At 41.7% G+C, this 19,250-nt stretch overlaps 1 protein-coding gene across 3 annotated transcripts in view; it reads right to left on the reverse strand.

Annotated features, from left to right (window-relative positions):
- Positions 1-19,250, reverse strand: part of XYLT1 (xylosyltransferase 1) — a 257,453-nt gene that overhangs the window by 97,457 nt on the left and 140,746 nt on the right. For all 3 annotated transcript variants that reach the window (XM_020802967.3, XM_078381244.1, XM_078381245.1), the window contains one exon: positions 12,924-13,452. In XM_020802967.3, the coding sequence (XP_020658626.3) occupies positions 12,924-13,452 (529 nt within the window). The remainder of the gene's footprint in view (positions 1-12,923; positions 13,453-19,250) is intronic.

Genomic DNA, 19,250 nt, shown 5'->3' on the forward strand with positions numbered 1-19,250 from the left:
CTCTTGCAGCCTCTTCCCTCTGGTGAAACATATCACTCTTGATGAATGTCTGACCTGCTCGCTTATAGAAGACTCTCTCAAATTAGGTCAAAGACTGCATACGACCAGCTCATAGCATTTTGTACACCTTTAATGACCCCTTCCATATTTCAGCATTGATACATACTAAAAGGATAAGGATGGTTTGTTTAAAGGATTCATTGCAATTGAATTATTATTATTATTTTCTTGGCATACAGTTTAGGTTCTCTTGGCATAGAATTTGCATTCTCTTCATGCAAACGCCCTGCTCTGAAATTTCCCCAATCATTTGTCATTTAATGCTGGAAGAGCCAAGCTACTTAGCCTTGGCCAAAGTGGAAACACAGACATTAAGCAAGTAAAGTATTTAACTGGTGAGTTTACTATTGGCTCCTTCACAGGGAGAAGTGACATAGAGAAGCTATTCCATCAGTTTGTTCTGAAAGAAGTGCCATTTTGGTTGTTCTCCTTCCAGAACAATCTCCTGCTGTGATCAAATAAAACCACAGGGCAATCTAGTTTGTTACTTTCTATGCAAACTTCCTGCACCTTTTAATGTGCTTCAAAGAGAGATTTTTCCTAACCCAACCTGGTAATGCTGGGGATTGAACATAGGATGTTTGGGTTCAAAAGAATACAGTGGTGCCTCACAAGACAATGTTAATTTGTTCTGCGAGAAACACTGTCTTGCGAAAACATCATCTTGCAAAATGCGGTTCCCCATTGGAATGGATTGAAATCCATTCAATGCGTTCCAATGGAAAAATCGTCGTCTTGCAAAAATCGTCCATAGAAAACATCGTCTTGTGAAACATGGTTCCCCATTGGAACGCACTGAAATCCATTAATGCGTTCCAATGGGGAAAATCGTTGTCTTGCGAAAATAGTCCATAGGAAACCATTGTCTTGCAAAGCACAACAGCGATCGCAAAAACTAATCGTCTTGCAGATTAATCATCCCGCAAGGCAATCATCTTGCGAGGCACCACTGTATTCTGCTTATTTCCCTCTGCCTTTCCAGGTTCTCCTCCCATCCCCCAATTCTGTATCATATTTCTTAAACTTAACTGGGATGGCCCTCAATATATTGGTGTGCTCTAACTCTAATTAGTCCCATCTAGGATGGCCAATGCTCAGGGATATGGGAGACTAGCAGTATTTGGAAGATCACAGATTATCAGTTTTTGTCTGGACTAAACTACTATAATGAAATGTAAACCATGTTGCATGCTTTGCAGAAAGTTAGTAAGTATATGTACAAAATTGCTATAACCTTGGGTAACCCAGGTGTTCTTTGACCACAGTTCCCAGAAGCCTTCACCACCAGCTGTGCAGACTAGAGTTTCTGGGAATTGCAGTCCGGGAACACTTGGGTTACCCAGGGTTGGAAACCACTGTTTTAAAATCTAATGCCATTGAGATACCTATGCTATTTGACAGTGCTAGAAATACATCAAACTAAACAACAAAAATGTACAAAAATACTCTAAAGCAGAGGTGTCCAACCTTTCACCTTCCCTGGGCCACATTAGAAGATGAAAATTTGGTTTGGGCCGCACATACATTTGGTTTGACCCGCATGGGGGGGCAGCTCTAGCCGTCCTCCGCAGCCCCGCTCCAAGCGTGCTTACCGGCAGCTGCGATCTCAGACAACAGGGGCTGGCAGCTTCGACTCCGGTGGCTTTATGGGGCCAGGAGGGGGTCCACCTATTGACGTGGATGGCGCAATGCAGTCACGCAGCCCCCCTGTCCCCTCCCCTCCCACTCCTTCCTTCCCCCTCTCCCCCTCTACTGTTGTGACATGCCCCAGCCACATTCCGGCTGCAAGCACCGTCAGTGTAACTTGAAACTTTGGAATTTCTTTAAAAATAAAAAATTGCACTGGGCCGCATTACGAGCTGACCTGGGCCGCATGCGGCCCTCGGGCCGCAGGTTGGACAAGCCTGCTCTAAAGCATAGAGTATGCAATGACTACTATTCCATTATACTTTATTGTAGTAGTGACCGTCATCTGAGCATGCAGCAACTCACGTGGAACTATCTGCAGGGGGAACCCTTCCCTCTTGCCTTTCTCGTTCATTATCTGCTGATTATGTCAACTTCGTACAAACCTAGGTTCTTCCATCATTTTCCTCCTTTAGCCTTGCACATACATTATTGCCTGCCTCCTGGCAAGGGTGTCAATCAGTGATGATTTTGCTTCCATTTCCTAAAATAACCATCTTTACACAATTTTAATTGCTTAAAAAATCAATCAAACTGAATTCTAGACATTCTGCTTGGACTGTTGGTGCCAATTATGCATAGAATTTTTGATTGTTTCTCTGTTAATAATATGTTTGCTATTTTAATGTTGATTATGTCTTGAAACGTAAAAAAAAAATACAGAAGACCAATATGCAATACATCATGTAAATCAACTGAATGATACTGCAAATAAATTTAACGTCAAACCAGTGGGAGAAAAGTAGAAATGGGACCAATTTACTTTTTAGTATATTACTTGTCAGATAGAGAAATGAAATATAATTTATAATGTGACATTTCGAACAGCAAATACATTCTAGCATAAGCAATTAACACTGGCTCTTGGCAGGCTTTCGAAGATTACTCATAGGGTGTATGTGTGCTGAGTTACAATATCACATGAATACAAAAAAAGCAAAAAGGGAGGAGGGAAGCAGCTTTCTCTTTGGCCAACTTACACAAAATCCCTGCAGCTCTAGGTTTAGGATGAGGATTTATCTGATAGGGATGAATGCTGCCTTGACTTGGGATGGCAACAGTACAGAAACATCTTATGCTCAGAAGGATGGGCAGTAACCCCAATGCATCAAGCTACCCTACTCCTTCTTAAGGAAGGGTTCTCCAAGGACTTTGGCAGAGTTCCCATTGCCTTTGACCAGTTGAAGTTGACTGGAAATGCCAGGAGTTGACATTTCAGAGGGAAGGCCAGAGATGTGATGGTTTTTGGTATAAGCCTTTTTATCTGCATGTAAGTCCCAGGTTCAGCTCCTGATGACTCCAGGTAAGGAGACCAAAGGTTTTTCCCTGAATACTTGGAGAGCCACTAACCGTCAGTGTCAAAAATACTGGGCTAAATCATCTGACTCAGTACATGGCTATGGCGTGCAAATATCTGTTTATTGATTTCAACTCCCATAATACCTTAAGCAGTGTGGGAAGAATGTAAGAGACAATTTCCTGTGTTCTTATGAACCTAGGATTGTCTCCCCTCCATTCCCTGCCAAGATGTTCACTCTATGATTGGGTTGCAGACATTTCTCACAATTCTGGATGCTAGATGTGAAAGCTAAGAGGCGTAGAGATGTAGACTTCATTCACTTTGTAAGCCATTCGTTCTAGAGAGCAGAGTGGGCAATCTGTGGCCCTGTCTAGACACTTCTGAATTTCAGTTTCTACCTTCTCTCTCAGCTGGTTGCACTGGCCAGGGCTGATTGGAACTGAGATCAGAGGTTACCCTTCCTGACTAGCTAAAGGTATGACAACTTCTCAACACTCTTACGGGGTGTGGGAACAATTCATTAACAATAATTATTTACGCTAGTTCGTTAAAATTCTGAACACCAAATTTAAAATGCATGTTTTTAATCACTGAACACCAACAATGTGATTTTTGAATAATGATCAACAGCCTGCCAATACAGTGGTGCCTTGCATTACAACGTTAATTTGTTCCAGCGAAATCGCTGTAGAAAGAAAACGTAATGAGAAAATAAAAAGCCCATTGAAACACACTGAAACCCCTTCAATGCGTTCCAATGGGCTGGAAACTCAGTCCAGTGAAGATCCTCCATAGGGCGGTCATTTTCGGTGCCTGTGCAGCGAGGAATCCATCCCAGAAAACAGTGGGGAGCCATTTTATTTACCCGGTGGCCATTTTGAAATTGTCGATCAGCTATCCGAAAATCATTGTTTTGCAAAAAATCGGTTCCTGAAGCAGGGAACCGATCATCACAAAGTGAAAAACCCCTATTCAGTCCATCGTTTTGCGATTGTAAAAGCATCATCGTAATGCAGTTTCATCGTAATGCGGGGCAATCGTAAAGCTGGGTACAACTGTACAGTGTCAGTGATTAATTCTAGAAATTTTTAATTGTTTGTGAAAACATTAATGATTAAAATAACAGTTTGCACGCCAACTTGAGTGCGATTTTTTAAAAGAATAAAAACAAATATAAAGATAGTACATAAATGAATAATAATGATTCAAATTAATTTATTTACCGGTAATCTTTATCCCACCTTTCTCCCCTAGTGCGGATCCAAAGCGGTATACAAAAATATATAAAATACATAATTAAAAACAAGCCAACTAAAACTATAATGTACACATATTTTAAAAGCTCGATTAAAAAGTATAGATCAGATTTTACTAGTCCTCCCCATCCAAGTTGCCTGCTAACTCCCCCAAATCCTCTCCAAAGAGGTAAGCTTTCCATTGCTGCCAGAAGGAAAGAAGGGAATTATTTATCATTTGCTTGTTGCATTTTTATCCTACCTTTCTTCCAGTAAGCTTAAGGCAACACATGTGCCTCTCCTCTCCAAACCATATCCTCAAAACAATGCTGTGATGTAAGATGAAATGGAAACAGTGTGTGCTTTATGTGAATTTCATGGCCAAGTGGGTCTTTGGACCTAGATCTCCTGGGTCACTAATTATTTTATTATTTTATTGTGCCACAAAACTCTTAAAGGTTTCATATTAATGAACTACGTTGTTTTATTAATAGTAAAACTCTTGTTTTATGGTTCTGGCCTGTGTAATGGTGATGATGTTACTGACAAGTTAGGAGTTTCAATAATTAAAGATTTCCATATGTCTGTCCTCCAGCTTGTTCAACTTGCTTCTAATCAACCTTACTGCATATGAGACATGGCAACTGGATGGAATGGGAGGAAGAACCCTTTAATTACCAAAATATCTCTCCCTGCTGGTACGGGAGGAAATTTCACATCTGGAAGCAGAGATCTTAAGCAGTTAAGAGTCCTTGCTTACATACCTGGGCTCTCATTGCTCTCTCACAAGGAGTTTCATTACATGTGAGTTGAACACATCACGTGACAGAAGTAGGAACTATATATATGTTCCTACTATATATATAGTAAAAAAAAACTGGGAAAGGAGTACGACAAGGTTGTATATCGTCTCCCTGCTTATTTAATTTATATGCAGAACACATCATGCGAAAGGCAGGACTGGAGGAATCCCAAGTCGGAATCAAGATTGCTGGAAGAAATATCAACAACCTCCGATATGCAGATGACACCACTCTGATGGCAGAAAGTGAAGAGGAATCAAAGAACCTTGTAATGAGGGTGAAAGAGGAGAGTGCAAAAATGGTCTGAAACTCAACATGAAAAAAACTAAGATCATGGCCACTGGTCCAATCACCTCCTGGCAAATAGAAGGGGAAGATATGGAGGCAGTGACAGATTTACTTTCTTGGGCTCCATGACAGCAGCCACAAAATTAAAAGACACCTGATTCTTGGGAGGAAAGTGATGACAAACCTAGACAGCATCTTAAAAAGCAGAGACATCACCTTGCCGACAAAGGTCCGCATAGTCAAAGCTATGGTTTTTCCAGTAGCGATGTAAGGAAGTGAGAGCTGGACCATAAAGAAGGCTGATGGCCAAAGAATTGATGCTTTTGAACTGTGGTGCTGGAGGAGGCTCTTGAGAGTCCTCTGGACTACAAAGAGGTCAAACCTATCAATTCTAAAGGAAATCAACCCCGAGTGCTCATTGGAAGGACAGATCCTGAAGCTGAGGCTCCAGTACTTTGGCCATCTCATGAGAAGAGAGGACTCCTTGGAAAAGACTTTGATGTTGGGAAAGTGTGAAGGCAAGAGAAGGGGACGACCGAGGATGAGATGGTTGGACAGTGTCATAGAAGCAACCAACATGAATTTGACCCAACTCTGGGAGGCAGTGGAAGACAGGAGAGCCTGGCGTGCTCTGGTCCATGGGGTCATGAAGAGTCGGACATGACTTAACGACTAAACAATAACACTATATATATATGTTCCTACACACTATATATGAATAATTCTCATTTGTCCACATATCCCTGTATTGATTAGTGTGACTGACATTCTATATATGAATACTTGGGACATTCTCCGTCACAAACCTGTGCTGTGCTACTGAGCTGTAGTCTTTTCCCCCTACACCCCCAAGTTCATTCATTACTCACTGTTTCTTCTTTCATGGGCTGCAATAAGAAATATGCTTCTATTACAGCCTTCCCCAACCTGGTGCCTTCCAGATGACCTCTGGGTAGCCCAAACATTTGGAGATCACTAGGCTGACAAAGGCAGTAGTAGAAAAGCATCACACTATAGCAGTCAAAATTGAACACCCACTTTGTTTCCCTCTTTATATGAACCTGTATTCATGCCTGGGGATGGTATGCATAGTTTATTAGCCAATGGCATCAGACTCAAAATACTCAGTAATAGAGCTGTGACAAATCATCAGCAAGATTACAGAACAACTGTCAACATCTGAGATTAAAAGTACAGTATTTTAAAATATGTAAAAGATACACTACAGTAACATTTTATATAATAAATTTTACTTTTAAATGAAATTAGACTTTTTATTTACAGAGCTACCAACCTGTACAAGTCTTTGGTTTTATTTACTGTTCATCTTTATCAGAATGAGTTATCCAATTTCCCCTCAATTTAATGGCTAAAAGAGCATTTTTAGCAACTTTACAGTTATATCGTGGCTTCTATTCTATCTATGGATCTAATCTGTAAAGTAGCCTGTAAAGAAAAGAGTTGGCCCGTCCCATCTTTTTCTATGCCACTGCTTATATTAAGACCAATGCCTCCCTTCAGCTGCAGAAAAGTAAAAGAATCACCCACTTACTCTTACGCTAAGCTTTGGAAAAGTTTTGTTTTGTGTTTTTTTTTTTTGAGGATAATGCTCTGATGTCAACGCCTAGAAACAGATTGGGATTCTGAGGACTGTCATTTTACCAAACTCTGCTTTTACATCATACCTAATATGGCCCTAATCTAATCTTCTGTCTTGGCAAGATCACACGTTTCTAAAAGCATCCCTGACAATAATTTTTAAAGCCAACCAGGAAAGAGGCTTCCAATATACTTTGGGAAGCTTACTGTGTATTTCCAAACATCCTGATAGTTCAGCAGGCTTTCCTCATGTTTGAAAGCTCAAAAAACCTCGACCGTTCTGTATGATAATGGATTACAATCCTAAGCATGCAGAATACTGCTAGGCTTAGCTCTAGTATAAGTGCTGCAAAAAGCTGCAAGGCCAAATGCATTTGTCTGCCATGGCCATGAAATGTAATCCACTGTTAGGTCCTGACTGTAAATCCTAACTTGATTAGTCCGTGAGTAGTAAACAAGAAATCTTTTTTGAAACATCCCATGCTGTGAACTGGCATGGGATGGTAGGCTTTAGGTTCTGGTTGTTCTTAGAGAAAATGGATGCCCTTTCACAAGTGGGGTATGTACATTTCTCTCAAAAGCACAGTACTGGAAAAAATACTAACTTCCACCTTGATAGCTGAACTATTAAAAGAAGTAGCACCGGATGGGTTGTTTGTGTCTCTATGGTGGCCTGTCCTGCTGTGCTTGCTTGGTGTATATGCCCAGCTTCAAAGCAAAGCAAAGCGTGCTGCTTATATACCGCCCCCTAGTGCTTCAAGCACTCTCTGGGTGGTTTACAAGTTAATTATGCAGGCTACACATTGCCCCCCCCCCAGCAAGCTGGGTACTCATTTTACCGACCTCGGAAGGATAGAAAACTGAGTCAACCTTGAGCCGGGTACCTGGGATTGAGCACAGTTTTGGCTGCAGGACAGCGGTTTAACCTCTGCACCACGAGGCTCTTCACAACAGGAAACATGCACAGAAAGAGTACTTTTTATGCATGGCGATGATGACGATGATGACGATATTATTATTATTATTATTATTATTATTATTATTATTATTATTATTATTATTATTATTATTATTATTATTATTATTATTATTATTATTATTATTATTAATGGCATCACAGTGTTGCACTAGAACTGAGATCTCCAGAGGAGTTGGAGAGATTCCGTGAGACGTTGCCTCTCTATACTGAGCCAGCCTGCCTTTATCTCAGCAATGGTAACACTTCTTCACATCCCTCTCCCACTGGTCACAATGTGAAGCTTGACATTCCGCACAGCAGATGGGAATTGCCTTCTTGTCCTGTTCGGTTGCAGTTTATTCTAAAGCACTTCCTGATCAACGGGATTAGCGAAGATGATACAAAAAAAGAAAAACACACACAGGCCCAAGTAATCCTCCAAACATTGCATAGGCGATATATCTTTAATATGATCCCCCTAATCCAATTAAGGCTCATGGGAAATCATATCTCAAATGCCATGCTTCAATGTGCGCTGGCTAACCGCTCATTAATAAGACACATTTTTCTTGCCTTTCAAACTCATGGGGCCTGCGATCTAAAGCTCTCTCTTCTTCACTTGCATCAGAAATCACAGCACCAAAACCTCTTTTGAACGCTCTCTAGACCACATCCAATTCTGACTAGAGTAGACTCACTGAAATAATGGGACTGGCTTGCATAAATTTTGAGCCAGGAAGTCCCGTTCATTCAGTGGGTCTGTTCTGGTTGTGGCTAAAGCTGGATTTGCTGCAGGTGTTAAGCAGTTGTTGTTGGATTACACCTCCTAACATTCCTCACCACAGGCTTTCTGGCTAGGGTTAACGGGAGTTGTACTCTGACAGCACTTGGAGGTCTACGCTTTGCCCGCTTCTATTTCTTTCTATTAAAAAGGAAGAAAAATAATTAGCTTTGCTGCAGATTAGACCACTTTTTCAGAAAAGCGCCAAGTACTTAGCAATATACCACTAATACTGCTTGAGCATCCAATCCCATAGGAACATATGGACCCTTTTTTTTTTTACAGCAGACAGATTTCAATGCTACTGTGAACTCAGTGTGTGTTCCTTTTAATTACATATGTGCCTGCTGAGAACATATGATTGAGCCTAGCAAAGTTAATTTGCTATCAGCATGAGAACAGGAATAAATTTTAAATATTACATCCCCAGTTGGAGTTCCTTTTCTGGACTATCAATTAACCTGAGAGACTGAACAAAATGCAAAGCATGCAGGCCACATGCCAAAGAAAAGGGGAAGTAAAAGTAAACATAACCAGCGTCAGGAAGATCCCACAGGTTTTGTTGCCTGAAGTGAAGGACGAGATTGAGCCCTTCATTCCATGCACAGAATCTGTTTGGACGGACAGCTGAGTCCTGCCTCAAGGCTGCCAGCTAGGCTAGATCCTCCACCCCCCCAATGTTGGCCGTAGTCCAAGGCGTGGGGCTTCTAAGAGGAAAAGGATGGCCATGGGAATAAAACAAGAACAGCTGATGTTGATGTCCAGTGGCAGAGGTTTTGCCTGACTTTGCCTCGTGGTAGGGCCGACTCTGGGCAACAGCCCTCCATCAGCAGATGGAATGGTAAATGAAATCAAAATCCCAGGACAAATGCTGCTTTAGGCCAGTCTCTGTAACCAATTCCCTAGGGATTCCATGTGGCCCTCCCTCGTTTAGGTTTTGCAAAGGATCTTCTTTCGTGTGAAGCAAAGAACAAGATGGCATATCCTTCCTGTTTCATGCACTAAAGCTGGAGCTTATTGTTCCTGTGAACCTGATTATCCATTTGTTTAGGCATTCTCCAACTGCAAAGAGTCACGGCTAGCAACTCTTCTATCCTGGCTGCAAAGTATTTGGAGGGTGCCAGAGTTGTACAGAACGCTTGCACAGAAACATCAAGACAAATCTGTGGAAAACTCCGTTTGTGCAGGAATCCCAGCCATGTGAATGAGAGAGATGTTATTCAAGGTGTGGGTGCTCTCTCCTCTGTCAAAGACGCCTAGAGAAATACTGTACAGTATAACCTTTCTTCATGAAAGATTCCTCCTAATATCATTACAGGGCCTCATAAAGCAGGCGAGCCTACTAGCAAAATGGAGATCTCAGAGGAACAACTTTTCTCTTTTCTTGTTGATGTTGTGACATCAAGTCGCTTCCAATTTCTTCTCTCTACTGTGTTTATAACCTATATGCACAACTTTTCGCAGCTATTAACCACAGATTCATAGGCAATGCTCAGCTTCCTTACAGACATCTCAGAGTGCAGCAAACAGTCAAGGAGAAGCCTGGAGGACAGATTACTAACGGATACATAAGCAGACGTTTTGAGGTGGATCTGCAATTGCCAAGTGCCTCGAGGGGTATCTTTCCTGTCTTTCTTTCCAGGCTGCAGAAATGTATTATTAACCAACCATCAGGCCTTCTCAATAGGGACCTTTAAACAACAACAGCATTGTTTTAAAGCTTATTAGGAATTGTAGTCATGGCTTACAAGACAGCAACAATAAACAACTGTAGGAAGGGTATTCAAGATGCTGAAGTAATTGCTGCTTGAAGCTTCGACTTCCAGGTATTTTAAAGGGTCCACAGAGTACAGCAGAATTATCTCCATATGAGTTTCATTCAATTTAATTGGAAGAAATACTGCAATATATTTTTCTTTCTGGATAATTAAAGCAGACTGTTCTCTTTCATTTTTAAAGCAATCATGATGTCAGTTTGTTCTGTCCTGTACCTGATGTTTCACTTATAAAATGATCTATATATTAAATCCTGGTTTCCATGAGATGCTATTCTTTAACTATTTATCTGCTACTATGATGACATTAACTGGTGAACTGTAACATACAAGTTTCATGGCTCAGAAAACAGATTTTGTGTCCCAGAACATGGCAGAAAATGATTTACAATATACCGTACATCAGTTTGGGCTTTGTTTTATTTTGTTTACAGCAACTTGCTGCAGCCTGTCTCTCTTCAAATATGTTGTACTCAGAATTCTCAGCCAGCACCAGCTACGTATACTGGTGAGGGTGATGGGAATTTTAGTCCAGATGCTGGAATAAGGCTGGGTCAACAAGGCTTGCATCTCCTTTGATAACAATATTTCAGAAAGCCAGTGGTACATTGCACTTGGTCCGCACACATCAAAATATTTCTATATAAGGAAAGCGAGCACATTTAGGGAAAAACAATTCAGTCTAGCCATCTATCTGACCTGTTAAAATTTTCACAAAAATTTGTTTAAAAGGCCCAAAGACAACAATCCTTCCCAGGTCTGAGGCGATTAGCTGAAGAAACAATTGGTAATGCCTATGTCAAAGCTTGAAAAAGCTACTGTTTGGAGACTACAAATGACCACAAATTCTCAGCCAGTATACGTGGAGAAAGTCTAGTTGTAACTTGAAAAGCACCTTTTCCAAGCTTCAGTCCCTATTAAGGAGCAGACAGCTGAAACTGATCAAGAAGGTTACTCCCTAACAAAATGAGGAGCACAAAACAGAGACCATAAAGTACAAGGATAATCAAAGGAGACACTCTGGCAACAGGACTCAGTCGCTTTACCCTCTGCACTCCTGGCAGCTAGCAGGACACAAGGGAGTGGAAGGGGGTAAAAAGTACTGGACAGCAAATGTTGTTGGACTAAACCCCAATGAGTCATAACCAGGACATCTAGTGGTGAACGTGGTTGATAACAGCAGTCCAGCAGCATCTAGACTGAATGTACAGTGGGATGAAATCTCCCAGCTCTCTCCTCCTTTTTTCATACCAGGGACTCCGAGAAATAGTTGGCAGTTTTGCTTTCCCAGCTTGCAGAAAAGTAATATGGCTCTCCTTTAAAAACTAGTTTTCAAAAGTTGTAGCAAACCAAGAGAGAAGTGGGCTCTTTTAAATGAATCCCTTCCACTCATCCCAAGAGATAACAATATTAATTATGAGACTATAAACTATAATTATGATATTCAGTATATTAATTAAAAACATTTAATTGATTCAATATGTGCCCCTAGCCGGGACCTTTAAAAAAAATACAGCGTTATTATTATTATAACGCAAATAAAAATTGTAGATATCTCATTCCCATCTGCATGTAGGAAAACAGAATGTTCTTTGCTTGCTAACAAAGAAACATCTTGTTAAAAGGTTTGTGGGGGAACAGAAATGTACTTATTTTCCTGTCCCTCAGAATCAGCTGGGCAGCTGTGGCTCTCAGTGTTTTTTTTTTTAACGTACAAGTCAAATCAGCCGTAGCCCGGTTTGCCAACTGGTAGAGATTCTGACATTTGTGGTCCAAAAACATGAGGCTAGGTGGGCTGCCTCTTCACTGGTAGGTGAAAACCTATCTGCTTAAATCTGCTTTTAATCTGGGACTGTCCTGGCAAGACTGCAGGTTTTAGTCGGGGATGCAGCATAGTTTTCATTATGACACATTTGTGATGTTGATGTTGTACCTTTTAACTTTACCACAAGTTTAATTGTATTCAAATATTAAATAACTGTGATTTTACACACGCATACATGTTAGCACTTATAGGCTGCCTGAAGAAGGTTGGGATATAAATAACGTAAATGAACGAATAAATGAAATCTGGAGGGACATAATTGCTCCCTTGTCTCAGAACTATCCTTAGCTTCTCCTTTCACGCACACATTTCATCCATGAAACTAAACCGCCGACTCTCACACATTTATTCAAGCCATTTTAATGGAAATCTGTGGTACTGCAACTCTTTTAGGCTTCCAGTTCCCACCATCCCTTGCAAACCTGACCTATGAAGATTTAGAATGGGACCTGCAATTCTCCAGCTTTAGGCAAAGGCTTGTTTTGATCAGAATGCTTCTTGTCCTTTTGGCTAAGATCAAGTGTGTAGTGTTTTGGTCAGAAGGCAGAATAGGAAGGAAAGAAGTGCACGGACCTCCTCCACCACTCCTCCCCTGCCCCTTTGCCAGACCTACCTTCCAGCGGGCAGAAACGAGTCACCTCCTCTGGCATAAGCTTGCCTTCCTTGTGTTGGCAATACACCTCAGCAATCTCCTGCCGGCACTGCTTTGACTTGGCCCTGGACACAGCAGATATGGCCTCCTTGCCCGATATCTCACATTTCGGCAGCTGTTCGTAACCAAGCTCAGGAGAGCCATTTCCACTCTTTTTCAAATGATGCTGCCTGGGAGACCAGTGGATGTCTTTCAAATGGCTGCTGTTGCTGCTGTTCTTTGGGGTAGGGTTACCGTAATGCAGGGCCTCATTGGAGTTCTTCCCAAGGAGAGGGTTCTCCTTCATCTTTTCTTCCTGTTCCACTTTCCTTCTCAAGTGTTCCTTCTGTTTGCTCGTGGGCTTCTTCACCAACTCTGGCAGGTGTTTTTGCCTTTGCATCCCGGGTGCAAAGTTACTATTGTCGATATTTTCAAAGTCCTTGGGAACAGAGTTTTCATTATTGCTGTCCGTTCGCATTTTCTCCTTTGGCCTGTGAGAAAAATAACCATCCTGTGGAAAGAGGGGAGAGGAAGGATATTGTCAGAAGTTGCTAGAAAAAACCTATTCTTGCTGCTGCAAAATGTGGCCTCAACTACTGGTTTAAGTGCCCAGCTCAGAAAACCTATTGTTCTGAACTACAAAGAGATTCCATTGCAGATGTACAGTGAGTGTGGCCTTGCAGGTGTTCAATGTAACAGTATAGTCACTATGTTATTACTATAACATTGCTTGATGCAATATTTTAAGTGATGCTGTGAATTTCTCTTTTGAAGCTCTTGCTTGGATAGGTACACATATTTGCCATTAGATTCATATTGCACAACAAAGGGGAACAGTCAGTCAATAGTGCTCATGCGTCAAATCATTCCTGCTACCTCTTACTGAAAGCACATCCATGATACACCCTGCTCCAATATATTTGCGCATCGCTGAAGGATTACTAAAGCAGGGACATGCCAAAGCATTTAGAGATTGAGACAACTTGGCGAATTAAATGTGATGAGCAACCCATTTGTATGAGGACAACAAATGTATTCAGAACCAGAGAGTGCTATTTTGACATGGAATTAGGACACTACATATAATATTAATTGTACATATGTTTATTCATAGATTTGTGTGTAAGCAAGATGTTGTTTAAAACTGCAGAACTAAATAAAAATGGTAGTTTCACCCCCAAATTTATTAACGATAGACTAGCTGTTGGGGCTCAAAGTTTGAAGGGCTTTCCTAGATGCTCTATTCCACTCCTCCCCATCCTGATTCTCTGTCCCACTTTCCGACAATCCATAAGCATTCCATGGCTCCTGGAAGAAACAGATGGGCTTCTCTTCCTTGAGAGGCAACAAGAAACAAACTCAAATTGTTGGAGAAGAAGTGGAGAAATCTGTCTCCTCTTTTCCAGTTCATGCAACTAACTTTACAGAGCAGGGGTGGGCAATTAATTTCTATAGGGGGGCCACATGAAAAATCTGAACTGTGTTTGGGGGCTGAACTTTACTTAAAAATAAAATGAAACAGTGATGTTATGATTGTTTTTATTTTAAACTTGTTAATCTTCACAAATACTAAGGAGTTTTTTGCGGTATGTTAAAGATAAGCAACTGATGAACTTTAGACAAAAAGCTATAAATGGTTTTGATGTCCGGTGGGCCGGACAGGAGCAGCTCGTGGGCCGTATGTGGCCGCACTTTGCCCAGGTTTGCTATAGAGTCTCAAGTCATCAACAGCAACCTGGTTAATTGCTAAATACAAGACTGCTTTAGCAGTAAGTATTGCCAGTCACCAATGTATTAATGAATACATTAATTTGAAATGTGGTGAGGGAGAAGAACTTTGCACATACCCTGGACTGCCAGAAAGACAGCTGGATCAAATCAAGCCTGAACAATCTCTGGAGGCAACAAATTTTTAAGCTGAGGCTGTTGTACTTTGGGTACATCTTGAGAAAAGAGATTCTCTGGAAAAGACAATAATGCTGGAAAAGGTGGAAGGCAGCAGGAAAAGAAAATGACCAAATAGGAGATGGGCTGACTCCCTAAAGGAACGCACAGACATGTGAGTTTACAAGTAGGGCAGCGGAGGGCAGGCCATTTTGGAGACTGCTCATTCACAGGGTTGTCATGGGTCAAAGGTGACTTGAGAACACGTAACAGCAATCATGGGGCAGACCCTTTTCAGCCAAGGTTATCCCACTGGAGGTTCTTGAGATTCTTAAACTGCAGGTTTTTCAACTCTTGGTGAAGGGTGTTTTCTTCTCTTGGCCATTTGGTCCAAGACAATTACTTTGTGGTCTTGTGTTATTATGATATTTCACAGGGTTACTTCACTAAGTGATAGTTTAACTCTTTTATGTCACCAATTGTTCTTGTAAGTTTTATAACCTGAGGCTGGAGCTTCTCAGTGAATTTTGTTTTTTTTAAATTGTTTTGGAAACTTTCTGGTTGAAAGGCTACCTAGAGTTATTAATAGAAGCAATGAGTGAATGAATGTAGTTTTGGTGCATGAAGCAACTCATAACTTAATTCAGAGAAAGCGTCCTGTGCTATCTTAAATTTCTTAATTCTCAGTAGCTTTGGGTCATTTTCAGCAGAACAAGAAAACGTGATTCAAGTATAGCAAGAGAAATGTAAAAAATTTAAAGCTCATTAACACAATACCCATAACTTCTCTATTGAACTCTTGCTGCTGTTGCTGTGACAAGACTATTACTGCATCTACACAATTGTTCTTTGCTCTTTATCCTTAACTAATTGCTACAAATTGGGGTTAACTATGCTATTTGGACATAGTGACTACTTTTATAATAACAAGATTATTGATTTTTTCCTCATATTTGGTGGGTAGGGTTGGGCTTCCCCCCTGCAGGCATTAACCAGCTCAAAGTTTTTTAAGCGCTTCTAGGAAGCCTTTGACATGCAGAGGGGGGTTGTTCTGCCCCCTTGTTTCTCCCTTCATCTCCTACTTGATAGGAAATGACTGTGGAGCTTAACAAGATTAGGGTCCAAACCTCCATCTAGCACATCTCCGAAAGCAGCTTGCTCACTCACCTGAGAGATCAAGCAAAACACGGCATCTAAACTGTTAGGAAGCTGAATATTTAAAAGTCTGAAAAGCATTTAAGAGTATATAGAAGCCATGGCAGTGGCAGGTTCATACCAATCCTGGAATGGGGGAAAGACTTGGTTACTTACATAACTATGGTTCTTCAAGTGGTGAGCCATGTATCTACACATAGGGGTTCTGTACCTGCACAAACCCCACTTCACAAAGTTCCAGAGCCTCAAAATGAATGTGCCTCTCTGCCTATAACATGCAGGTGTGACCCTGCTCTCCTCAGTCCCTAACTATCCTCTGCTAGAAGAAAAAGGGAGGAGAGGTGGGCAGGATGCGTGGACACATGGATCACCACTTGAAAAATCATAGTTATGTAAGTAACCAAGTCTTCTTCATCATGGTGTCCATGTATGCACACATGGGAGTGACTAGCAAGCACTAGTTTTGGAGGTGGGAGATATGCCAGAATAGAGGATAGTACAGGTCTATCAAAAGCAGAATGTTTCTGCGCCCTGAGGTCTAGCCTATAGAGTATGACAAATGTCAAGGGCTTGGACCAGTGGATGCCCGACAGATCTCCTGGATGTCTAAACTGCATATAAAGGCAGTAAGTGAGGAGATTCCCCTGGTAGAGGGCTGTGGAAGGGCCGAAGAGGGAGCTTGTTTGCCAAGTTATACACCAAGGTGATGGAGATCCACTTGGAGAAGCGTTGGGAAGAGATAGGTTGTTCCAGACTGTGAACCTCCAAACAAATGTGAAGTGCAAGTGGAGGGGACAGGATTGCATCTGGAGATTGGTAAACGAATAGTCAAAGAATACCTCACTACTTTGAACAAGTTCAAATCTCAGGGTTGGATAAACTGCATCCAAGAGGATTGAAAGAAATGGCTGAAGAACTGTCAGAACCATTGTCCATTATTTTCTTGAAATCAATGGAAACGGGTGAGGTGCCAGACGATTGGAGAAGAAAGATTGTTGTCCCTGTCTACCAAAAGGATGAACCTGGGAACTCCAGTCAGAACTGAACAGCTGATTTCATGTTCTCCCCCTGGAAGAAGACGTGCAGACATCCAAAGATGAATCTTCATCAAGTGTTCCAGTGACAGGATGAAAAGCAGCCCAGATTGCTACAGGGAAGAGGAGCCTGTCGGGTATCCCAAAAAGACATGTGGTGGTAATTGGTGACTTGCTTCTTAGAGGAACAGAATCAGCAATCTGCAGGCCAGACAAGCTTTCAAGGGAAGTATGTTGTCTCCCAGGAGCAAAGATTAAAGACAGAGAGGCTTACTCAAATTATCAAGCCCACTGGTTATTATCCCCTCCTTCTCTTTCATGTCGGGACCAATGATACAACAAAGAAGAGTCTAAAAAACATATCAAGGGACTATGAGCAATTGGGCAGGAGGGCAAAAGAACTGGAAGCTCAGGTGCCATTTTCATCTGTACTTCCAACAGAGGGTTAACATCCAATGAGAGAATGGCGGACTGCAGAGGTAAACCGCTGGCTCAAGGGCTGGAGCCGCCAAGAAAACTTTGGATTTCTGGACCATGGGCTGCACTACCTGCACGAAGGGCTCCTGGCAGGAGATGGGCTGGACCTCACAAGGACTGGGAAGAAGGTGTTTGACAGATATCTCGCTCCACTCATCCCAAGGGCTTTAAACTAAATCTGCAGGGGGAAGAAGGAGGACAATCTCTAGGACCAAACCCAAAACACAAATTCCTAGACACAGGCAAGGGTAACTGTACCAAATATTTTAACAAACTAAGAGATGTAATAGGAGGGATTCCATGGATGGAAATCCTAAAGGGAAAAACAGTTCAGGATGCTTGGGAAACCCTAAAAGCAAGATAATAACGGCCCAAACCAAAACAATACCACAGAGAAAGAAAAACAAGAGAAATCCGACATAACTGGCGTGGATGTACACAGAGCTCTCTGACAAGCTAAGGGACAAAAAGGATAAGTACAAAAAAGTGAAAAAGGGGGCTCATAACTAGAACAGAAAAGCAGCAAATAGCTTGAATCTGCAAGGATGGAGTCAGGAAGGCTAAGACTCAGAATGAGCTAAGATTTGCAACAAATGCCAAAAATAACAACAAAAAAGATTCTTTCAAGAGGAAAGTCAAGGAAATGGTTAGTCTGCTAGTGGGGGAAGATGACAAGAGGGTGGCAGGCAACAGGGAGAAAGTGGAACTGCTTCATTCTTTTTTTGCATCTGTATTTACGCAAAAGGAAAAACTGGGCTATGATTCTGGGGCTTTTTCTGTTAAACCTGTGTGGTCCATTTGAGGGCTTGGATTCATCTTAGTAGGGAGATCTGTAGGTGGAAGGGATTCTTCCCAGAGGAAAGATGACGATTTTAAAGGGCAGTAAAAGGCAGTAAAACAGATTCTATAGGACTGAACTAGAATTTTACAAATTCTATAGGACTGAACTAGATGGGCTTCTCCCAGACAAAACAAGCAAATATTGTGACCATCTGATTGGGGAATGTTTTTGCCACAAGTGACACACTTCTTCATTAAAGCAGAGGCTGTAAATCATTGGGAAAGGGGAAACCATGGGTGGGTGGGTGGAGACAAAAAACCTCCCTCTAACTCTCCATCTTTTTTAAAGTGAAAAGGAGAAAAGAAGAGGAGAAAAAGAATGCAGAAGACTTATTGAAAAATGATGGTAAGTGAGGCAGAAGCTCTGAAGCAGTCCTTCGCATGTTGTCATAGTGGCAGACAAAAAAGGACTCAGGAGAGCGAGGCCATGCCTGTGCAATACAGGCAGAGAGGTATTTTCATTTTTGAGGCTCTGAATCTTTCCCCTCTATGTGCACACATGGACACCATGGTGATGAAGTCTTTATTCTAGACGGCAGCTCCCTAGCTCTGCCCCCCTCTTCTCCTGGGATTCTGTGAGCTAAGGTTAAAAAAGAGGAGCTTTTTCATGTTCTGCCCTAAAAATGACTCAGGAATGCAAATACCTGTAGCATCCGGAGATGGTGTCTTAGACTATAACCGTAGTGAGAAATCTCTATGCACTTGCCTCTAGGCAAGCAGTGACCATAAATTGCTGGAGAAAGGGGAGTAGTAAAGGCTTGGTGGGGGGGGGGGGACTAACCCTGCCAAAGCTCTCTCTCTCAAGGTAAAAAAGGGGAAAGAAGAAAGGGAAGGAAAGGGGAAAAGAAAAGGCGGAAGGCTTATTGAACAATGACAGTAAGTGAGGCAGAGACTCCAAAGCAGTCCTTCACATGCTATC

The sequence above is a fragment of the Pogona vitticeps genome, chromosome 13 (assembly GCF_051106095.1).
Source record: "Pogona vitticeps strain Pit_001003342236 chromosome 13, PviZW2.1, whole genome shotgun sequence".
Classification (NCBI taxonomy): domain Eukaryota; kingdom Metazoa; phylum Chordata; class Lepidosauria; order Squamata; family Agamidae; genus Pogona; species Pogona vitticeps.